The sequence below is a fragment of the Cetorhinus maximus genome, chromosome 6 (genome assembly GCF_964194155.1).
Source record: "Cetorhinus maximus chromosome 6, sCetMax3.hap1.1, whole genome shotgun sequence".
Taxonomy (NCBI): domain Eukaryota; kingdom Metazoa; phylum Chordata; class Chondrichthyes; order Lamniformes; family Cetorhinidae; genus Cetorhinus; species Cetorhinus maximus.
Window position 1 is genome coordinate 56188283 of NC_135884.1, and position 19927 is coordinate 56208209.

Consider the following 19927-nt stretch of genomic DNA (forward strand, 5'->3'; position numbering starts at 1 on the left):
AGGCAATGAATATTTTTCAGAAATGTGGCAGCTGATAAGGAAATGGTTGAAAAAAGATGATCAGGCCTGATCAAGGTGGGCTGGTGGGGGGGGGGGGGCAGTGGGGGGAAGCATTTGGATAGTGTGTTGATCACAAAGGAGGAGGTGGGGGAGACTGGAAGCCTTGAGGTGTGGAGAGTGCAGATTGGGGACTGAAAATATGAGGCCCCAAGAAGGTTGGTGGGGGGAAACAGGAAAAATTATCTGTGTTCAGAGGTGGATGACAGAGGATCAGAGGCCTTGTGATGGAATCTGAGGCATCAGGTAAAAGGTTATTTGATGGGTGTGGTGGTGCCAAATCGCAGAGGCTCCTCAGGCAGACACCTGGATCCAGGAGGTAGGTGTGAAGGTGCTGACATTACGATTTTTTTTTCATTCATTTTATGGGCCGTGGGCATCACTGGCTAGGCCAGCATTTATTTCCCATCCCTAATTGCCTTAGTGGGCAGTTATGAGTCAACCACATTGCTGTGGGTCTGTAGTCACATGTAGGCCAGACCAGGTAGGGATAGCAGATTTCCTTCCCTAAAGGGCATTAGTGAAACAGATGGGTTTTTACAATAATCGACAATGGTTTTGTGGTTTTTCAGTTCAAATTTTAGTTTGAATTCAAATTTCACTGTCTGCCATTGCAGGATTCAAACCCAGGTCCCCAGAGCATTACCCTGCGTCTCTGGAATACTAGTCCAGTGGTAATACCACTTCGCCTCCAACCTCACCTCAATGAAGCTGCCAGGTTTCAGGCAAACAAGAGTCAAGTCAAAAACCCAAAAGGATGCTCGTAACCTCACCATATTTCAAGTTCCAACCCACCTCCTCGAGCAGGTTGATTGCCCACCCACTTTTCAGCCTCAGTTGAAGTCAGGAATATGCAGGTTGGAGGCAGGAAATAGATTTCTCAAACATTACCACCAACCTCTTAAACCCCACCACCACTGTCCCATCAGTTTTTTTTTTCCGGTAAAATATCTTCCCCACTGGTGGACTGAGTCAAAAGCCAAGTATTCTTTAATTTTTCTTCAATTTTGATAGAAGGGTAATAGGAGAGTTAGGTAACATCATAATATTTTTATGCATTCATGTGATGCCAGCATCGCTGGCCAGGCCAGCATTTTACCCATCCCTAATTCCCCTTGAGAAGGTGGTGGTGAGCCACCTTCTTGAACCGCTGCAGTCCATGTGGTGTAGGTTCTGGGCATTTAAGAGTCAACCACATTGCTGTGAGTCTGGAGTCACATGTAGGCCAGGCCAGCAGATTTCCTTCCCTAAAGGACGTTAGTGAACCAGATGGGTTTTTACAACAATCAGCAATGGTTTCATGGTCATCATTAAACTTTTAATTCCAGATTTTTACTGAATTCAAATTTGACCACCTGCTGTGGTGAGATTCCAACCCGGATCCCCAGGGCATTTATCTGGGTCTCTGGACTATTGGTCCAGTGACAATACCACTATGCCACCACCTCCCTCCAATTGTGCTATTTAAAAAAAATTAATCCGGACCACTATTTAAAGTTAAACCCTGGCTAAAGGGCAAGGGAACTAAGTACCAACTACTGTAGTAAAAGAGAATGTCAGAACCTATTATAGGAAGCAGTTTTGCCACAAATTAATTATTCAAGAGGCAGATGGCTGCTGTCATTGGGAAAGGTGGGGGTAAAAGGAAGATAACATATACGAATGTGGTGTTCTACGGAAGGATGAGTTAGATAGTCTGAATGACCTCACTTACCTATGGTTACATTTATAATCTTGTTGTTCTTCAGACACAATCCCCATTCATATGAAGAGCCAAATACAAAACTGATCTGCAAGATCTCTGACAGTTTCTGTTGTGAAGGACTCATAAGCTGAAGCCTGTACTGAGCAGTCATTTATCTTTTTAAGACTATAAAACGGAGATGAGAGTGGGATTTTTTGCATCTACACATGCCAATCTGCAATTTTCCGCCCATTAAAATTAATGGAAAGAAAGTGCCAGGCTAACGTTACGGAAGGGGGAAAATGCCAGTCCACGACTTAGTGTTTCTTTTATCTACAGCACTGGAATCTAGCCGTGAAGCTAATTGCTCTTTCAGTATATGAACATCTACATAAAATGATGTTGAATGCAATTAAAATTCTGGTTCTCTCCCAACGGTTCTTCCCCATGCTCACAACAAAAATACAGTTTATCATCAGCAAATCCACGTCTCTTATAAACTGAAGCTTAGACACTTATGAATGGCATGAATGGAACACAATGCCACAGGACTAGCAATTAGACTTTCACCATGGGATTGTACTGGCTGCTTGCCATCTTTAATATCTATTTCAAAAAAGGTACACAGTCAGACCATTACATTCAGAGCATAACTAATAGTCCAATTTACTTACAGAAAGAGGAAAATAACTTGTCTATATACAAAAGAAGAGAGAGAAAGAGAGAGGGGTGTACAGGGCATCCTGTTAAGAACAATGTATAACTTTTAAGTTGAATATATTTATTTGTGTGTTAAGTAGGTAAAAAGGGTTTCAGTTTCAAGTAGATTTGATATGAGCCTTGGTGCCTAGAAGTCTGGATGGACCTGTGACTGAAAGGTCAGTCCTTTGGATTTGTTTATATATTTACAATCCCTGAAATTAAAGAAATATGTTCAAAAAGGAGTTAGAAGTTTAGTGATTTGAGGGGAAAAAACACAAAATAGAAAAAAAACTGGGCTATTGCCTTGCAATAGTGCTTAAGTGACACAAAGACAAGGAGAAAGACAGGGGAGAGTTCAGTGTGAGTCAGAGAATTAAGACAGGGGTTTTTCAGCTCTCTGAGAAAAGTGCAAGGTTAGTGGGACAGTAGTTAACTGAATTGTCAGTTAAAGGACTCAGTCACGTGATCAGTTTAGTAATGTTGCTAATGAAACAGTGAGTTTAAAGTGCAATTATTTTTGGGTGCCTCGGTATGGGTTTGGTGAGAAGCATCAAGTGAATGCTTAAGAATTCACCGGAAGAAAATCATTTGCACATGCGCCAATCCCAAGCAAGGAGCCTTTGTGTCAAGCTAGCGGTAACTCTTCACTGGTTTATGTGTCTGTAAAGATATTGCTGGTTAAAGAAAAATGGGAAATTGAATCATCTTCTTGTGTTTGTATTGAGATCTTTCCAACTTTTTTGTCTGGTGTAATATGGTTCATTTTTTTCTTGTTTAATAAATATTTTCTTTGTGTTTAAAGTTCATCAGCAGACTCCTGTGAATTTGTTCAGTAACTTTCCTCCACAGTTTCTAAAACAAAAAGTTAGGATCTATCAAGCCACGTTTGACTCTGGGATCTGACTTGCCCAGTATTAACATCAGCTGGGATTAAAACAATCCCGAAGAGTTTCTCAGCCAAATTAATTACTTCTGAAGTGTTATGTAGGCAAACATGCCATTCAATTTTTGCACAGCGAAATCCTATAAACAGTCAGAGGATAACTGACTAGTTAATGGCCAGGAATTTCCGTGCCTGCTAGCATCGAGCATGTTCCGTGGCATGAGCGAACAATTGGGCGCAATCGGTTTCACGATGGCGTGAAACCAGTTCATGATCGTCCGCTTAGCCTGCCCGCCAATGGCAGGCCACATTCTCCGCCATCAGATGTTGGGAACTTCATTGTAATACATCAACATATTATTAGGCCTGCCTGCCGGAATCTCCCACCCCCCACCCCCCGCCCACTCACACCACAGTTGGATCATCCGTCCACATCGACGGGAAATGATGCTGGTGTGTTTCTTAACAGCACATAAAAGACATGCACCTGATGGACTGCACTTCACTCGGGACTTCAAGCTTTGTTTGCCTACTTTGCTTCGGTCAGCTCTTGCAGTCATCAGTGCCAGGCTTCACAGACAGCACCACATCACTTTTAGCAGGGCTCACAGCAGGTCTCTACCTACCAGATCAGCCATATGAGGGTGGCTTTTCAATGACTGGAGGGCTAGGGTTTGCTTGGGGAAAGGGGAGAAGTGGCCTCAGGCAAGGGAAGGGGATACAGGGCCAGGGCTATACTGTGGAAGGAAGGTAAGCCAGGGTGTGTGTGTGGGGGCAGATGTTGATCTGTGCAAGTGGCCTCAAGATGGTGAGGGCTGAGGAGGCAGTCTCCAGAGGAGACGAGGCCAGATAGAAATTTGAGGGTATGTGTGTGAGAATGGGTGGTGATGTCCCTTGAGCTAGCAGTGAGTGAGATGCCAGTGAATGTGTGATGGGCTTGAGTGTGTGAGTTCAGAGTGATAAGATGGTTGCCATACTCTGGCTGCATGGATGAGATCATTCATCCTCTATCTGCATTCGATGGCCAATCTCTTCTGTGCAGCATTGGCACTGATCACCACTGTCACTGCCTACCAAGCCTGGTTAGTCACACCACTGTCCATCCTGTGGCCAGAGTGGGGTTAGGGGACACTGCTGCGGGCCTCCATGGCGTCCAAAAAGCTTTCCAGTGACGTGTCATTAAACCTGTGGGCTGCAACCTTTTTGCCTTTCATGGACATCTTCTCGGCAATAGTCATGGTTTGGAAGCACTGAGAGGTGTGCACGCAGCTGGACTTTAAAAATGGCACCCGGTGTGATAAAGCGGTGAGGTGATGGCATGGCAGGCGAATAAGAGCCTGCCTGCCATGGAAACGGCATGTTTCCTGGGAATACATAACTAATGCTGCAGGTTTGGAATGATACAAGGTGAAAACCCGCCGTTACAGCTGGCGGATAACACGTCCTTTTATCCGCCCGCTACCGCACTTGGTGAAAATCTGGGATGATTCCATCCAATGTATTTTGGAAGTGTCAGCTGAGAGATACGTATTGTCCAGGACACCAGCAGAACTCCCTGCTCTTCTTTGAATAATGTCATGTATTTTCTTTTACGTCCAGTTGAATAGAAGATCCTTGGTTGAAAGGCGGATCAAAAGGTGGCATCTCCACCAGCGTAGCACATCTGCAATGAAGCATTTAAGTGTCAATCTAGATTATGTGCTCAAGTCCTGCAGTGGGGTTTGACCCCACAACAAAGTGCGAGAAGTGAATAAAGCCGACAGTTAAATTATATAGAAGCATCAAAAAAAACACAGCAAGACACTCATAATACAATTATCCAGAAAACAACTAAGATTGAATAAGTCCGCAAGAGTTTAAATATCTTCGAAATGTATTTCTTAGCAAGTTTGATAATCATGAGTTATGGAGAAGCTAGGTTATCCAAGATATCTGCAAATTCACGAGATAACTATTCTGCTCACTGCAAAGAACCCAACCAATTTAGACTCAACTGAAATTGAACTAAAAATGACAGGCAAGATAAGCAAATGTATTCCCGAATCAACAGCATTCTGAATAAAGAGCCATCAATCAAGCCCATTCAAAATCACAAAGGTGCACTTGGTAAATAGAATAACTTGACATACACCTCATTCAAACCTCATAAGGGCAAGTAATGCTTTCTGACCATGTTTAATCAGATTAGCCTCGAATAAAGCTTTGGCATCCAGGTCATTCTGCAGATCAAAACATCTGCCTGCAGCTGAGTTCATTGAGCTCTGGGCATCAAATGTAGCCCAGCAAGTGATGACAGCTTCCAAACTCTTAAAGAAAAACATGCATTCTTCTGTGTATGTCCAATCTTATGAAAAAATATAATGCAGTACAGAGTCCTTACATCATTGTGAAACGTTAGCAACTAGGTTGGTGTTCACACCGATTTTCACCAAAAACAGCTTTACCATCAGTGAGTGACACTTCAGTAATGTCACCTTGAAGCTTCTTGTATCCCCAGAATTGTATATCTTGGATTAGTTTGAAAATTTAAGCATTCAGCAGCTTTGTGTTTGGAGCTGGGTAAAGGTTGCAACAGTGCTACAGAGCTTTACTGTAATTACAGCTGAGATTTTCAAAAGAATCGAATAATTCCTACATCTGAAGTACTCCCAGCCATTTTGTACAGCTTAGGCAAAAATTTGCAAATGTTATACAGATGCCAACATGGATGTCAGTTGCAATATTTTGGAAGCTAAAATAAAACCAGTCCAATTTTTAAACTGAATTCAGTAGTTATAATGCACCTACATTTATTTTCCTTTTAGTTACTGCTTATTCAATAATGGAATATGCTAGCTAAAGCACAAAAAGGCAATACCAAACTGCATTAGGTTCAAACAATAAAGAATCCCAGTTACAATGCAGGCACATTTTCACAGTAAAAGTATGCTGCCTCAGATTTTGTGCTTTCCCTACAAGCAATTTTATTTATCATGTATGTCAGGTGAACGTACTCTCTTACATCCCCTGCCTTTCAGAATGGAGATAGTTTTGCTGTTTTTTATGAATCTAGCTTATCAGTATTTCTGATGAAAAAGTACAAAGTTTAGATATCTTTCATGGTATATAAAACATAGGAAACAGGAGCAAGAGAAGGCCATTCGGCCCCTCACGCCTGCTCCACCATTCAACTAGATCATGGCTGATCTTCTACCTCATTGCCATTTTCCTGCAATATCCCCATATCTCTTGATATCTTTGCTATCTGGAAATCTATCGATTTCAGTCTTGAACATACTCAGTGACTGAGCCTCCATAGCCCTTTGGGGCAGTGAATTCCAAAGATTCACCACCCTCTGAGTGAAGATATTCCTTCTCGTCTTAGTCCTAAGTAGCCTACCTCTTATACTGAGACTGTGTCCCCTGGTTCCAGACCCCTATGCCAGGGGAAACATCCTTCCTGCATCTACCCTGTCAAACCGGTAAGAATTTTGAATGCTTCAATGAGATCACCTCTTATTCTTCTAAACTCTAGAGAATATAGGCCCAGTCTCCTCAATCTCTCTTCACAGAACAATCCCACCATCCTGGGAATCAGTCTGGTGAACCTTCCTTGTACTCCCTCTATGGCAAGTATATCCTTTGTTAGGTAAGGAGACCAAAACTGTACACAATACTCCAGGTACGGTCTCACCAAGGCTCGATACAATTGCACTAAGTCTTCTTTACTCCTGTATTCAAATCCTCTTGCAACAAAGGCCAACATACCATTTGTCTTTCTAACTGCCTGCTGTACCTACATGTTAGCTTTCAGTCATTTATGAACAAGGACACCCAGGTCCCTTTGGACACCAACACTTCCCAATCTCTCACCATTTAAGAAATACTCTGCCTTTCTGTTTTTCCTACCAAAGTGGATAACATCACATTTTTCCACATTATATTCCATCTGCCATGTTCTTGCCCACTCACTAAACATGTCTAAAAGGCCCCTTTGCATCCTCCTCACAATTTATATTCCCACGCAGTTTTGCATCATCAGCAAACTTGGAAATATTACATTTGGTCCTCACATCCAAATCGTTGATTTGGATTGTGAACAGCTGTGGCCCCAGCACTGATCCTTACAGTGCCTCACTAGTCACATGTGCCAACCTGAGAATGACCCATTTATTCCTACTCTCTGTTTTCCGTCTGTTAACCAATTCTCAATCTGTGCCAGAATATTATCCCCTATCTCATGTGCTCTGATTTTGCTTACTATCCACTTATGTGCGACCTTATTTAAAGCCTTCTAAAAATACAAATACACCAATTCCCTTATCTATTCATCTAGTTATATCCTCAAAAAACTCTAATAACTCCAATAGGTTTGTCAAACATGATTTCCCTTTCATAAATCCATGCTAACTCTGCCCAATCCTTACATTATTTGCTAATTTGTCCACTTATCACATCCTTTATAACAGATCCTAGCCTGATGTCAGGCTAACAGGTCTGTAGTTCCTAGTTTTCTCTCTTCCTAATGACTGATCGTTAACTACCAAGCTTGGTTTAAATTCAAACCGGGCAGGTTGGCTCTGATTGGTCAAGGCATCGCCCCAGAGAATGGCTGTCACCTATTTTGTTCAGTTGAAATAGGTGTAATGTGTGTACATGTTCCGTCTGCAAAGAACAGGGCCCTGTGTATTCATATATGCAGCTTCTAGCACACGTAAGTGTCCACAATGTGAGCCTGACCGAATCTTGAATTGTTTGGCAACGTAATTCTTAGCACACCCAGAATTGTTTAGCAAATGTTGTCCAATCGCAGAATCAGATCTAATGTTGGACACTGTGTCTTCAGTTTTGTAAGCATGAGCTGGTTGGGTACGTTCAGTATCCTGCCTGTTGCAGACAGTGGCTGGGACATGCTGTTTGATACGATCTGCCAGTCTTTGGGATGTATGGCCTACATGCCTAGCATCACACGGCACCGAAATTCATAAATCACATTACTCATTTGTGTGATAGGCAGAACGTCTTTTTGGTTTGACAGCAGCATCTTGTTAATGGCTAACAACACCCATGTTGCTACTATGTAGTAGCAGCGTGAAATGGCAAGCTTTACCTGTTGCTCAAATTTTGAGATACCTTACCATTCAAGGATAATCTGAGGTAGACTTGGTTTTCAGGACCAAAAGTGGCGGTCTTAGACCCATTCATGAGCTTGTGCAATATACAGCGAACAATGATCTGATCAGGGTAGTCATCATCTTGCAGGGTAGCTTTGATGTGCTCTATTTCAACATCAAGCTTGCACTGTGAGCAAATGGCTTGGGCCCTGTTTACGATGTTGCCAATAAGGTCAATCTTATAGTGCACGGAACTGCAGGAATCCCAATGCATTTTCTGACCAGTGAAAGGGTGCTTGCGGTAGACGTTTGTAGAGAACCCCCAGCGGCTTCAATTTGCTATTGGCTCAGGTAATAATCCATAGATTCTACTTTCGAGGTCCGGCTTTTTAATTTAGCCCCTAGCTGCTCATGCTCTCTAAGCAGAACCTCTTCCCTAGTCCTACCTATATAATTGGTATCTACGTGGATCACAACAACGGGATCTGCCTCCTCCCACTGCACATTCCTATCAAACCCAGAGCATGTATCCCAAGTCCTCGCACTGGGCAGGCATCACAACCTTCTGGACTCTCACTCTCAACTGCAGAAAACTGTGTTTATCCCCCTGACTACACTGTCCCTACCACCGCTACATTGCTATGAACTCCTCCCATTTGAATGGCTTCCTGTATCACAGTGCCACGATCAGCTTGCTCATCCACTCTGCGACCCCTACTTTTGTCCACACAGTCTGCAAGAACATCAAACTTGTTGGACAATTACAAAGGCTGATGTTCCTCTGCTTCAACCTTCTCAATCCCCATACCACCTCACTGGCAGTCACATCCGCCTATCCCTTACCATGGGCCAAATCAGATGATCCTATCCCAAGAGGTGTGACTGCCTTCAGGAAGGAAGAATCCAGGTAATTTACCACCTCCCTGATGTGTCGCAGTGTCTGCAGCTCAATGATCCAAGCTGAAGTTCCCCCAACTGCAAATGTGTTTGCCTTGAATCACACAGGTATCCACGAGCTCCCACATTCTGCAATCGTCTCACATCACCTGCCCTGCCATCTTTACAGCAATTAATTAATTATTTTATTAATTAAATTTCAATTAATATCTCTAGTCTTGCCTGTGCTTATATTCTTATTATTTACATAAATGCCCCAATTACACTGATTGTAATTCCCAAGATAAATAGGAAATACTTACTAGCCAATCTAATGAGCTATTAATGAACCTTATTACCACTAATAAAATCTTACAATTACTAAAATTACCCAAGATTTGAAGGTTAAATCAGAAGAATACTGACCAACCAACCAACTGCCTGTTTTCCTGTGACATTACACTTTAATCTTTCTCAGAACAGTCAGTACGCTGTGGAGCCACGGATTGGATAGTTCTTATAGGTGCTGCTGTCTGTCTCCGGGTCCCCCTCTCTCCATTTATTTTAGGTGTTGCAGTCTGTCTCCGGGTCCCCTTCTCTCCTGTTCTTATAGGTGCTGCTGTCTGTCTCCGGGTCCCCCTCTCTCCCACTCTTATAGGTGCTGCTGTCTGTCTCAGGGTCCCCCTCTCTCCTGTTATTTTAGGTGCTGCTGTCTGTCTCCGGGTCCCCCTCTCTCCCACTCTTTTAGGTGCTGTTGTCTGTCTCCGGGTCTCCCTCTCTCCCGTTCTTATAGGTGCTGCTGTCTGTCCCCGAGTCCCCCTCTCTCCCGTTCTTTTAGGTGCTGCTGTCTGTCTCCGGGTCCCCCTATCTCCCGCTCTTATAGGTGCTGCTGTCTGTCTCCGGGTCCCCCTCTCTCCCGTTCTTTTAGGTGCTGTTGTCTGTCTCCGGGTATCCCTCTCTCCCGTTCTTATAGGTGCTGCTGTCTGTCTCCGGGTCCCCCTCTCTCCCACTCTTTTAGGTGCTGCTGTCTGTCTCCGGGTCCCCATCTCTCCCACTCTTTTTGGTGCTGCTTTCTGTCTCCGGGTCCCCCTTTCTCCCGCTCTTATAGGTGCTGCTGTCTGTCTCCGGGTCCCCCTCTCTCCCACTGTTTTAGGTGATGCTGTCTGTCTCCGGGTCCCCTTCTCTCCCGTTCTAATAGGTGCTGCTGTCTGTCTCCGGGTCTCCCTATCTCCCGTTCTTTTAGGTGCTGCTGTCCGTCTCCGGGTCCCCCTCTCCCCAGTTCTTATAGGTGCTGCTGTCTGTCTCCGGGTCCCCCTCTCTCCCGTTCTTTTAGGTGCTGCTGTCTGTCTCCGGGTCCCCCTCTCTCCTGTTCATATAGTTGCTGCTGTCTGTCTCCGGGTCCCCCTCTCTCTCGCTCTTATAGGTGCTGCTGTCTGTCTCCGGGTCCCCCTCTCTCCCGTTCTTTTAGGTGCTGCTGTCTGTCTCCAGGTCCCCCTCTCTCCTGTTCTTATAGGTGCTGCTGTCTGTCTCCGGGTCCCCCTCTCTCCCGCTCTTATAGGTGCTGCTGTCGGTACCGGGTCCCTCTCTCTCCCGTTCCTTTAGGTGCTGCTGTCTGTCTCCGGGTCCCCCTCTCTCCTGTTCTTATAGGTGCTGCTGTCTGTCTCCGGGTCCCCCTCTCTCGCGCTCTTATAGGTGCTGCTGTCTGTCTCCGGGTCCCCCTCTCACCCATTCTTTTAGGTGCTGCTGTCTGTCTCCGGGTCCCCGTCTCTCCAGTTCTTAAGGTGCTGCAGTCTGTCTCCGGGTCCCCCTCTCTCCCGCTCTTACAGGTGCTGCTGTCTGTCTACGAGTCCCCTTCTCTCCAGTTCTTTTAGGTGCTGCTGTCTGTCTCCGGGTCTCCCTCTCTCCTGTTCTTATAGGTGCTGCTGTCTGTCTCCGGGTCCCCCTCTCTCCAGTTCTTATAGGTGCTGCTGTCTGTCTCCGGGTCCCCCTCTCTCCCACTCTTTTAGGTGCTGCTGTCTGTCTCCGGGTCCCCATCTCTCCCACTCTTTTTGGTGCTGCTGTCTGTCTAGGGGTCCCCCTCTATCCCACTCTTATAGGTGCTGCTGTGTGTCTCCGGGTCTCCCTCTCTCCCACTGTTATAGGTGCTGCTGTCTGTCTCCGGGTCCCCCTCTCTCCCGCTCTTATAGGTGCTGCTGTCTGTCTCCGGGTCCCCCTCTCTCCCACTCTTATAGGTGCTGATGTCTGTCTCCGGGTCTCCCTCTCTCCCGCTCTTATAGGTGCTGCTGTCTGTCTCCGGGTCCCCCTCTCTCCCGCTCTTATAGGTGCTGCTGTCTGTCTCCGGGTCCACCTCTCTCCCATTCTTTTAGGTGCTGCTGTCTGTCTCCGGGTCCCCCTCTCTCCTGTTCTTATTGGTGCTGCTGTCTGTCTCCGGGACCACCTCTCTCCCGTTCTTTTAGGTGCTGCTGTCTGTCTCCGGGTCCCCCTCTCTCCTGTTCTTATAGGTGCTGCTGTCTGTCTCCGGGTCCCCCTCTCTCCCGCTCTTATAGGTGCTGCTGTCTGTCTCCGGGTTCCCCTCTCTCCCGTTCTTTTAGGTGCTGCTGTCTGTCTCCGGGTCCACCTCTCTCCTGTTTTTATAGGTGCTGCTTTCTCTCTCCGGGTCCCCCTCTCTCCCGCTCTTATAGGTGCTGCTGTCTGTCTCCCGATCCCCCTCTCTCCCATTCTTTTAGGTGCTGCTGTCTGTCTCCGGGTCCCCGTCTCTCCAGTTCTTATAGGTGCTGCTGTCTGTCTCCGGGTCGCCCTCTCTTCTGTTCTTATAGGTGCTGCTGTCTGTCTCCGGGTCCCCCTCTCTACCACTCTTTTTGGTGCTGCTGTCTGTCTCGGGGTCCCCTTCTCTCCCGTTCTTATAGGTGCTGCTGTCTGTCTCCGGGTCCCCCTCTCTCCCACTCTTTTAGGTGCTGCTGTCTGTCTCCGGGTCCCCTTCTCTCCCGTTCTTATAGCTGCTGCTGTCTGTCTCCGGGTCCCCCTATCTCCTGTTCTTTTAGGTGCTGCTGTCTGTCTCCCGGTCCCCCTCTCTCCAGTTCTTATAGGTGCTGCTGTCTGTCTCCGGTCCCCCTCTCTCCCACTCTTTTAGGTGCTGCTGTCTGTCTCCAGGTCCCCCTCTCTCCCGTTCCTTTAGGTGCTGCTGTCTGTCTCCGGGTCCCCCTCTCTCCTGTTCTTAAAGGTGCTACTGTCTGTCTCCAGGTCCCCGTCTCGCCCGCTCTTATAGGTGCTGCTGTCTGTCTCCGGGTCCCCCTCTCTCTCGCTCTTATAGGTGCTGCTGTCTGTCTCCGGTCCTCCTCTCTCCCGCTCTTATAGGTGTTGCTGTCTGTCTCCGGGTCCCCCTCTCTCCCATTCTTTTAACTGCTGCTGTCTGTCTCTGGGTCCCCGTCTCTCCAGTTCGTATAGGTGCTGCTGTCTGTCTCCGGGTCCCCCTCTCTCCCACTCTTATATGTGCTGCTGTCTCTCTCCGGGTCCCCCTCTCTCCCACTCTTTTTGGTGCTGCTGTCTGTCTCGGGATCCCCTTCTCTCCCGTTCTTATAGGTGCTGCTGTCTTTCTCCGGGTCCACGTCTCTCCCACTCTTTTATGTGCTGCTGTCTGTCTCCGGGTCCCATTCTCTCACGTTCTTATAGGTGCTGCTATCTGTCTCCGGGTCTCCCTATCTCCCGTTCTTTTAGGTGCTGCTGTCTGTCTCCGGGTCCCCTTCTCTCCCGTTCTTATAGGTGCTGCTGTCTGTCTCCGGGTCCCCCTCTCTCCCGCTCTTATAGGTGCTGCTGTCTGTCTCCCGGTTACCTTCTCTACAGTTCTTTTAGGTGCTGCTGTCTGTCTCCGGGTCCCCCTCTCTCCCACTCTTTTAGGTGCTGCTGTCTGTCTCCGGGTCCCCCTCTCTACCACTCTTTTTGGTGCTGCTGTCTGTCTCGGGGTCCCCTTCTCTCCCGTTCTTATAGGTGCTGCTGTCTGTCTCCGGGTCCCCCTCTCTCCCACTCTTTTAGGTTCTGCTGTCTGTCTCCGGGTCCCCTTCTCTCCCGTTCTTTTAGGTGCTGCTGTCTGTCTCCGGGTCCCCCTATCTCCTTTTCTTTTAGGTGCTGCTGTCTGTCTCCCGGTCCCCCTCTCTCCAGTTCTTATAGGTGCTGCTGTCTGTCTCCGGTCCCCCTCTCTCCCACTCTTTTAGGTGCTGCTGTCTGTCTCCAGGTCCCCCTCTCTCCCGTTCTTTTAGGTGCTGCTGTCTGTCTCCGGGTCCCCCTCTCTCCTGTTCTTAAAGGTGCTACTGTCTGTCTCCGGGTCCCCCTCTCTCCCGCTCTTATAGGTGCTGCTGTCTGTCTCCGGGTCCACCTCTCTCCCGTTCTTTTAGGTGCCGCTGTCTGTCTCCGGGTCCCCCTCTCTCCTCTTCTTATAGGTGCTGCTGTCTGTCTCTGGGTCCCCGTCTCTCCAGTTCTTATAGGTGCTGCTGTCTGTCTCCGGGTCCCCCTCTCTCCCACTCTTATATGTGCTGCTGTCTCTCTCCGGGTCCCCCTCTCTCCCACTCTTTTTGGTGCTGCTGTCTGTCTCGGGGTCCCCTTCTCTCCCGTTCTTATAGGTGCTGCTGTCTGTCTCCGGGTCCACGTCTCTCCCACTCTTTTATGTGCTGCTGTCTGTCTCCGGGTCCCATTCTCTCACGTTCTTATAGGTGCTGCTATCTGTCTCCGGGTCTCCCTATCTCCCGTTCTTTTAGGTGCTGCTGTCTCTCTCCGGGTCCCCCTCTCTTCAGTTCTTTTAGGTGCTGCTGTCTGTCTCCGGGTCCCCCTCTCTCCCACTCTTTTAGGTGCTGCTGTCTGTCTCCGGGTCCCCCTCTCTCCCACTCTTTTAGGTGCTGCTGTCTGTCTCCGGGTCCCCATCTCTCCCACTCTTTTTGGTGCTGCTGTCTGTCTCGGGGTCCCCCTCTCTCCCACTCTTATAGGTGCTGCTGTGTGTCTCCGGGTCTCCCTCTCTCCCACTGTTATAGGTGCTGCTGTCTGTCTCCGGGTCGCCCTCTCTCCCACTCTTATAGGTGCTGATGTCTGTCTCCGGGTCTCCCTCTCTCCCGCTCTTATAGGTGCTGCTGTCTGTCTCTGGGTTCCCCTCTCTCCCGTTCTTTTAGGTGCTGCTGTCTGTCTCCGGGTCCCCCTCTCTCCTGTTCTTATAGGTGCTGCTTTCTGTCTCCGGGTCCCCCTCTCTCCCGCTCTTATAGGTACTGCTGTCTGTCTCCCGGTCCCCCTCACTCCCATTCTTTTAGGTGCTGCTGTCTGTCTCCGGGTCCACCTCTCTCCAGTTCTTATAGGTGCTGCTGTCTGTCTCCGGGTCCCCCTCTCTCCCGCTCTTATAGGTGCTGCTGTCTGTCTCCCGGTTACCTTCTCTACAGTTCTTTTAGGTGCTGCTGTCTGTCTCCGGGTCCCCCTCTCTCCAGTTCTTATAGGTGCTGCTGTCTGTCTCCGGGTCCCCCTCTCTCCCACTCTTTTAGGTGCTGCTGTCTGTCTCCGGGTCCCCCTCTCTACCACTCTTTTTGGTGCTGCTGTCTGTCTCGGGGTCCCCTTCTCTCCCGTTCTTATAGGTGCTGCTGTCTGTCTCCGGGTCCCCCTCTCTCCCACTCTTTTAGGTGCTGCTGTCTGTCTCCGGGTCCCCTTCTCTCCCGTTCTTATAGGTGCTGCTGTCTGTCTCCGGGTCCCCCTATCTCCTTTTCTTTTAGGTGCTGCTGTCTGTCTCCCGGTCCCCCTCTCTCCAGTTCTTATAGGTGCTGCTGTCTGTCTCCGGTCCCCCTCTCTCCCACTCTTTTAGGTGCTGCTGTCTGTCTCCAGGTCCCCCTCTCTCCCGTTCTTTTAGGTGCTGCTGTCTGTCTCCGGGTCCCCCTCTCTCCTGTTCTTAAAGGTGCTACTGTCTGTCTCCGGGTCCCCCTCTCTCCCGCTCTTATAGGTGCTGCTGTCTGTCTCCGGGTCCACCTCTCTCCCATTCTTTTAGGTGCCGCTGTCTGTCTCCGTGTCCCCCTCTCTCCTCTTCTTATAGGTGCTGCTGTCTGTCTCCGGTCCCCCTCTCTCCCGCTCTTATAGGTGTTGCTGTCTGTCTCCGGGTCCCCCTCTCTCCCATTCTTTTAAGTGCTGCTGTCTGTCTCTGGGTCCCCGTCTCTCCAGTTCTTATAGGTGCTGCTGTCTGTCTCCGGGTCCCCCTCTCTCCCACTCTTATATGTGCTGCTGTCTCTCTCCGGGTCCCCCTCTCTCCCACTCTTTTTGGTGCTGCTGTCTGTCTCGGGGTCCCCTTCTCTCCCGTTCTTATAGGTGCTGCTGTCTTTCTCCGGGTCCACGTCTCTCCCACTCTTTTATGTGCTGCTGTCTGTCTCCGGGTCCCATTCTCTCACGTTCTTATAGGTGCTGCTATCTGTCTCCGGGTCTCCCTATCTCCCGTTCTTTTAGGTGCTGCTGTCTGTCTCCGGGTCCCCTTCTCTCCCGTTCTTATAGGTGCTGCTGTCTGTCTCCGGGTCCCCGTCTCTCCAGTTCTTATAGGTGCTGCTGTCTGTCTCCGGGTCCCCCTCTCTCCCGCTCTTATAGGTGCTGCTGTCTGTCTCCCGGTTACCTTCTCTACAGTTCTTTTAGGTGCTGCTGTCTGTCTCCGGGTCCCCCTCTCTCCAGTTCTTATAGGTGCTGCTGTCTGTCTCCGGGTCCCCCTCTCTCCCACTCTTTTAGGTGCTGCTGTCTGTCTCCGGGTCCCCCTCTCTACCACTCTTTTTGGTACTGCTGTCTGTCTCGGGGTCCCTTTCTCTCCCGTTCTTATAGGTGCTGCTGTCTGTCTCCGGGTCCCCCTCTCTCCCACTCTTTTAGGTGCTGCTGTCTGTCTCCGGGTCCCCTTCTCTCCCGTTCTTATAGGTGCTGCTGTCTGTCTCCGGGTCCCCCTATCTCCTTTTCTTTTAGGTGCTGCTGTCTGTCTCCCGGTCCCCCTCTCTCCAGTTCTTATAGGTGCTGCTGTCTGTCTCCGGTCCCCCTCTCTCCCACTCTTTTAGGTGCTGCTGTCTGTCTCCAGGTCCCCCTCTCTCCCGTTCTTTTAGGTGCTGCTGTCTGTCTCCGGGTCCCCCTCTCTCCTGTTCTTAAAGGTGCTACTGTCTGTCTCCGGGTCCCCCTCTCTCCCGCTCTTATAGGTGCTGCTGTCTGTCTCCGGGTCCACCTCTCTCCCGTTCTTTTAGGTGCCGCTGTCTGTCTCCGGGTCCCCCTCTCTCCTCTTCTTATAGGTGCTGCTGTCTGTCTCCGGTCCCCCTCTCTCCCGCTCTTATAGGTGTTGCTGTCTGTCTCCGGGTCCCCCTCTCTCCCATTCTTTTAAGTGCTGCTGTCTGTCTCTGGGTCCCCGTCTCTCCAGTTCTTATAGGTGCTGCTGTCTGTCTCCGGGTCCCCCTCTCTCCCACTCTTATATGTGCTGCTGTCTCTCTCCGGGTCCCCCTCTCTCCCACTCTTTTTGGTGCTGCTGTCTGTCTCGGGGTCCCCTTCTCTCCCGTTCTTACAGGTGCTGCTGTCTGTCTCCGGGTCCACGTCTCTCCCACTCTTTTATGTGCTGCTGTCTGTCTCCGGGTCCCATTCTCTCACGTTCTTATAGGTGCTGCTATCTGTCTCCGGGTCTCCCTATCTCCCGTTCTTTTAGGTGCTGCTGTCTCTCTCCGGGTCCCCCTCTCTTCAGTTCTTATACGTGCTGCTGTCTGTCTCCGGGTCCCCCTCTCTCCCACTCTTTTAGGTGCTGCTGTCTGTCTCCGGGTCCCCCTCTCTACCACTCTTTTAGGTGCTGCTGTCTGTCTCCGGGTCCCCTTCTCTCCCGTTCTTATAGGTGCTGCTGTCTGTCTCCGGGTCCCCCTCTCTCCCACTCTTTTAGGTGCTGCTGTCTGTTTCCGGGTCCCCTTCTCTCCCGTTCTTATAGGTGCTGCTGTCTGTCTCCGGGTCCCCCACTCTACCACTCTTTTTGGTGCTGCTGTCTGACTCGGGGTCCCCTTCTCTCCCGTTCTTATAGGTGCTGCTGTCTGTCTCCGGGTCCCCCTCTCTCCCACTCTTTTAGGTGCTGCTGTCTGTCTCCGGGTCCCCTTCTCTCTCGTTCTTATAGCTGCTGCTGTCTGTCTCCGGGTCCCCCTATCTCCTTTTCTTTTAGGTGCTGCTGTCTGTCTCCCGGTCCCCCTCTCTCCAGTTCTTATAGGTGCTGCTGTCTGTCTCCGGTCCCCCTCTCTCCCACTCTTTTAGGTGCTGCTGTCTGTCTCCAGGTTCCCCTCTCTCCCGTTCTTTTAGGTGCTGCTGTCTGTCTCCGGGTCCCCCTCTCTCCTGTTCTTAAAGGTGCTACTGTCTGTCTCCGGGTCCCCCTCTCTCCCGCTCTTATAGGTGCTGCTGTCTGTCTCCGGGTCCACGTCTCTCCCACTCTTTTATGTGCTGCTGTCTGTCTCCGGGTCCCATTCTCTCACGTTCTTATAGGTGCTGCTATCTGTCTCCGGGTCTCCCTATCTCCCGTTCTTTTAGGTGCTGCTGTCTCTCTCCGGGTCCCCCTCTCTTCAGTTCTTATAGGTGCTGCTGTCTGTCTCCGGGTCCCCCTCTCTCCCACTCTTTTAGGTGCTGCTGTCTGTCTCCGGGTCCCCCTCTCTCCCACTCTTTTAGGTGCTGCTGTCTGTCTCCGGGTCCCCTTCTCTCCCGTTCTTATAGGTGCTGCTGTCTGTCTCCGGGTCCCCCTCTCTCCCACTCTTTTAGGTGCTGCTGTCTGTTTCCGGGTCCCCTTCTCTCCCGTTCTTATAGGTGCTGCTGTCTGTCTCCGGGTCCCCCTCTCTCCCGTTCTTTTAGGTGCTGCTGTCTGTCTCCGTGTCTCCCTCTCTCCCACTCTTATAGGTTCTGCTGTCTGTCTCCGGGTCCCCCTCTCTCCCACTCTTATAGGTGCTGCTGTCTGTCTCCGGGTCCCCCTCTCTCCCGTTCTTTTAGGTGCTGCTGTCTTTCTCCGGGTCACCCTCTCTCCCATTCTTATAGGTGCTTCTGTCTGTCTCCGGGTCCCCTTCTCTCCCGTTCTTATAGGTGCTGCTGTCTGTCTCCGGGTCCCCCTCTCTCCAGTTCTTATAGGTGCTGCTGTCTGTCTCTGTATCCCCCTCTCTCCAGTTCTTATAGGTGCTGCTGTCTGTCTCCGGGTCCCCCTCTCTCCCACTCTTTTAGGTGCTGCTGTCTGTCACCGGGTCCCCCTCTCTCCCACTCTTTTAGGTGCTGCTGTCTTTCTTCGGGTCACCCTCTCTCCCACTCTTTTAGGTACTGCTGTCTGTCTCCGGGTCCCCCTCTCTCCCGTTCTTTTAGGTGCTGCTGTTTGTCTCCAGTTCTCCTCTCCCGCTCTTTTTCAATTATGTAATGAATTGCAAGTTAGTACTTCTTTATGTAAATATTGTACACTAAGGTATTTACATCATTATATAAACCTTGCAACTTCAAATAGTACTTAACTCATAAAAGTACAATGAAATTTAGTACTAACTAACTAATGTTATAATTAGTTATCAAGTTTAAACTCAATTTGTTCAGCTTCTGATTTCACAAAAGCAATTAAAAAAGAAGCTATTTACTTCCAAGTCTTAGGAAGAACAAGCTAGTATTTATGTAGCATGCTTCAGGATGTCACAAAGGTTGTGGGTTCAAGTGACAAGACCCACTCCAGAAATTTGAGCACAAAAATTTAGACAGACAATCATGTGGGCACTGTCAAACGTGCCAGCCTTTGGATGAAACATTAAACTGAAGCCTTGTCTGCACTCTCACTATCAACTTCCTGGGGGTTACCATTGACCAGAAGCTGAACTGGACCAGCCATATAAATACTGTGGCTACAAGAACTGGTCAGAGACTGGGAATTCTGCAGAAAATAATTGACATTCTGACTCCCCAGAGCCTGTCCACCATCTACAAAGCCCAAGTCAGAAGTGTGATAGAATACTCTCCACTTGCCTGGATGAGTGCAGCTCCCACAACACTCAAGAGGCACAACACCATCCAGGACATAGCAGCCCACTTGATTGGCACCACATCCACCACCTTAATCATTAACTCCCTCCACCGCCGATGCACTGTAGCAGCAGTGTGTACCATCAACAAGATGCATTGTAGCAAATCACTAAGGCTCCTTCGACAGCATCTTCCAAACCTGCAATCTCTACCACCTAGAAGGACAAAGGCAGCAGATAGATGGGAACACCACCACCTGCAAGTTCCCCTCCAAGCCACTCACCATCCTGACTTGGAAATATATCGCCGTTCCTTCACTGTCACTGGGTCAAAATCTGGAACTCACTTCCTAACAGCACTGTGGGTGAACCTACATCACATGGATTGTAGTGTTTCAAGATGGCAGCTCAACACCACCTTCTCAAGGGCAATTAGGGGTGGCCTAGCAACACCCACATCCCAAGAGAGAATAAAAAAAAGTGGTTGAAACAGGTATGATTCTTTATTCTTTCATGGGATGTGGGCATCACTGGCAAGGCCAGCATTTGTTGCCCATATCCAATTGCCAACCACCTGCTGGCAGTCTGGAGTCACATGTAGGCCAGTGCAGGTAAGGATGGCAGATTCCCTTCTCTAAAGGACATTAGAGAACCAGATGGG

General features: G+C 49.2%; 2 protein-coding genes across 7 annotated transcripts in view; one reads left to right on the forward strand and one right to left on the reverse strand.

Moving 5' to 3' along the window:
- Positions 1 to 19927, reverse strand: part of chl1b (cell adhesion molecule L1-like b) — a 954137-nt gene that overhangs the window by 922417 nt on the left and 11793 nt on the right. The gene's annotated exons all lie outside the window — the stretch shown is intronic.
- LOC144682280 (uncharacterized) lies at positions 8162 to 13251 on the forward strand. Its single transcript, XM_078544757.1, has 4 exons — positions 8162 to 8174; positions 11212 to 11886; positions 12022 to 12470; positions 12606 to 13251. Exons 1-3 carry the CDS (start codon positions 8162 to 8164, stop codon positions 12423 to 12425), a joined length of 1092 nt encoding a protein of 363 aa, XP_078400883.1. The 3' UTR covers positions 12426 to 12470; positions 12606 to 13251.

Excerpts from the sequence above, each read along its gene's own strand:
- LOC144682280 (XM_078544757.1), top strand. Across the intron at positions 11,887-12,021 it reads CCTCTCTCCCGTTCTTTTAG|GTGCTGCTGTCTGTCTCCGG; the intron begins GTGCTGCTGTCT and ends CCATTCTTTTAG.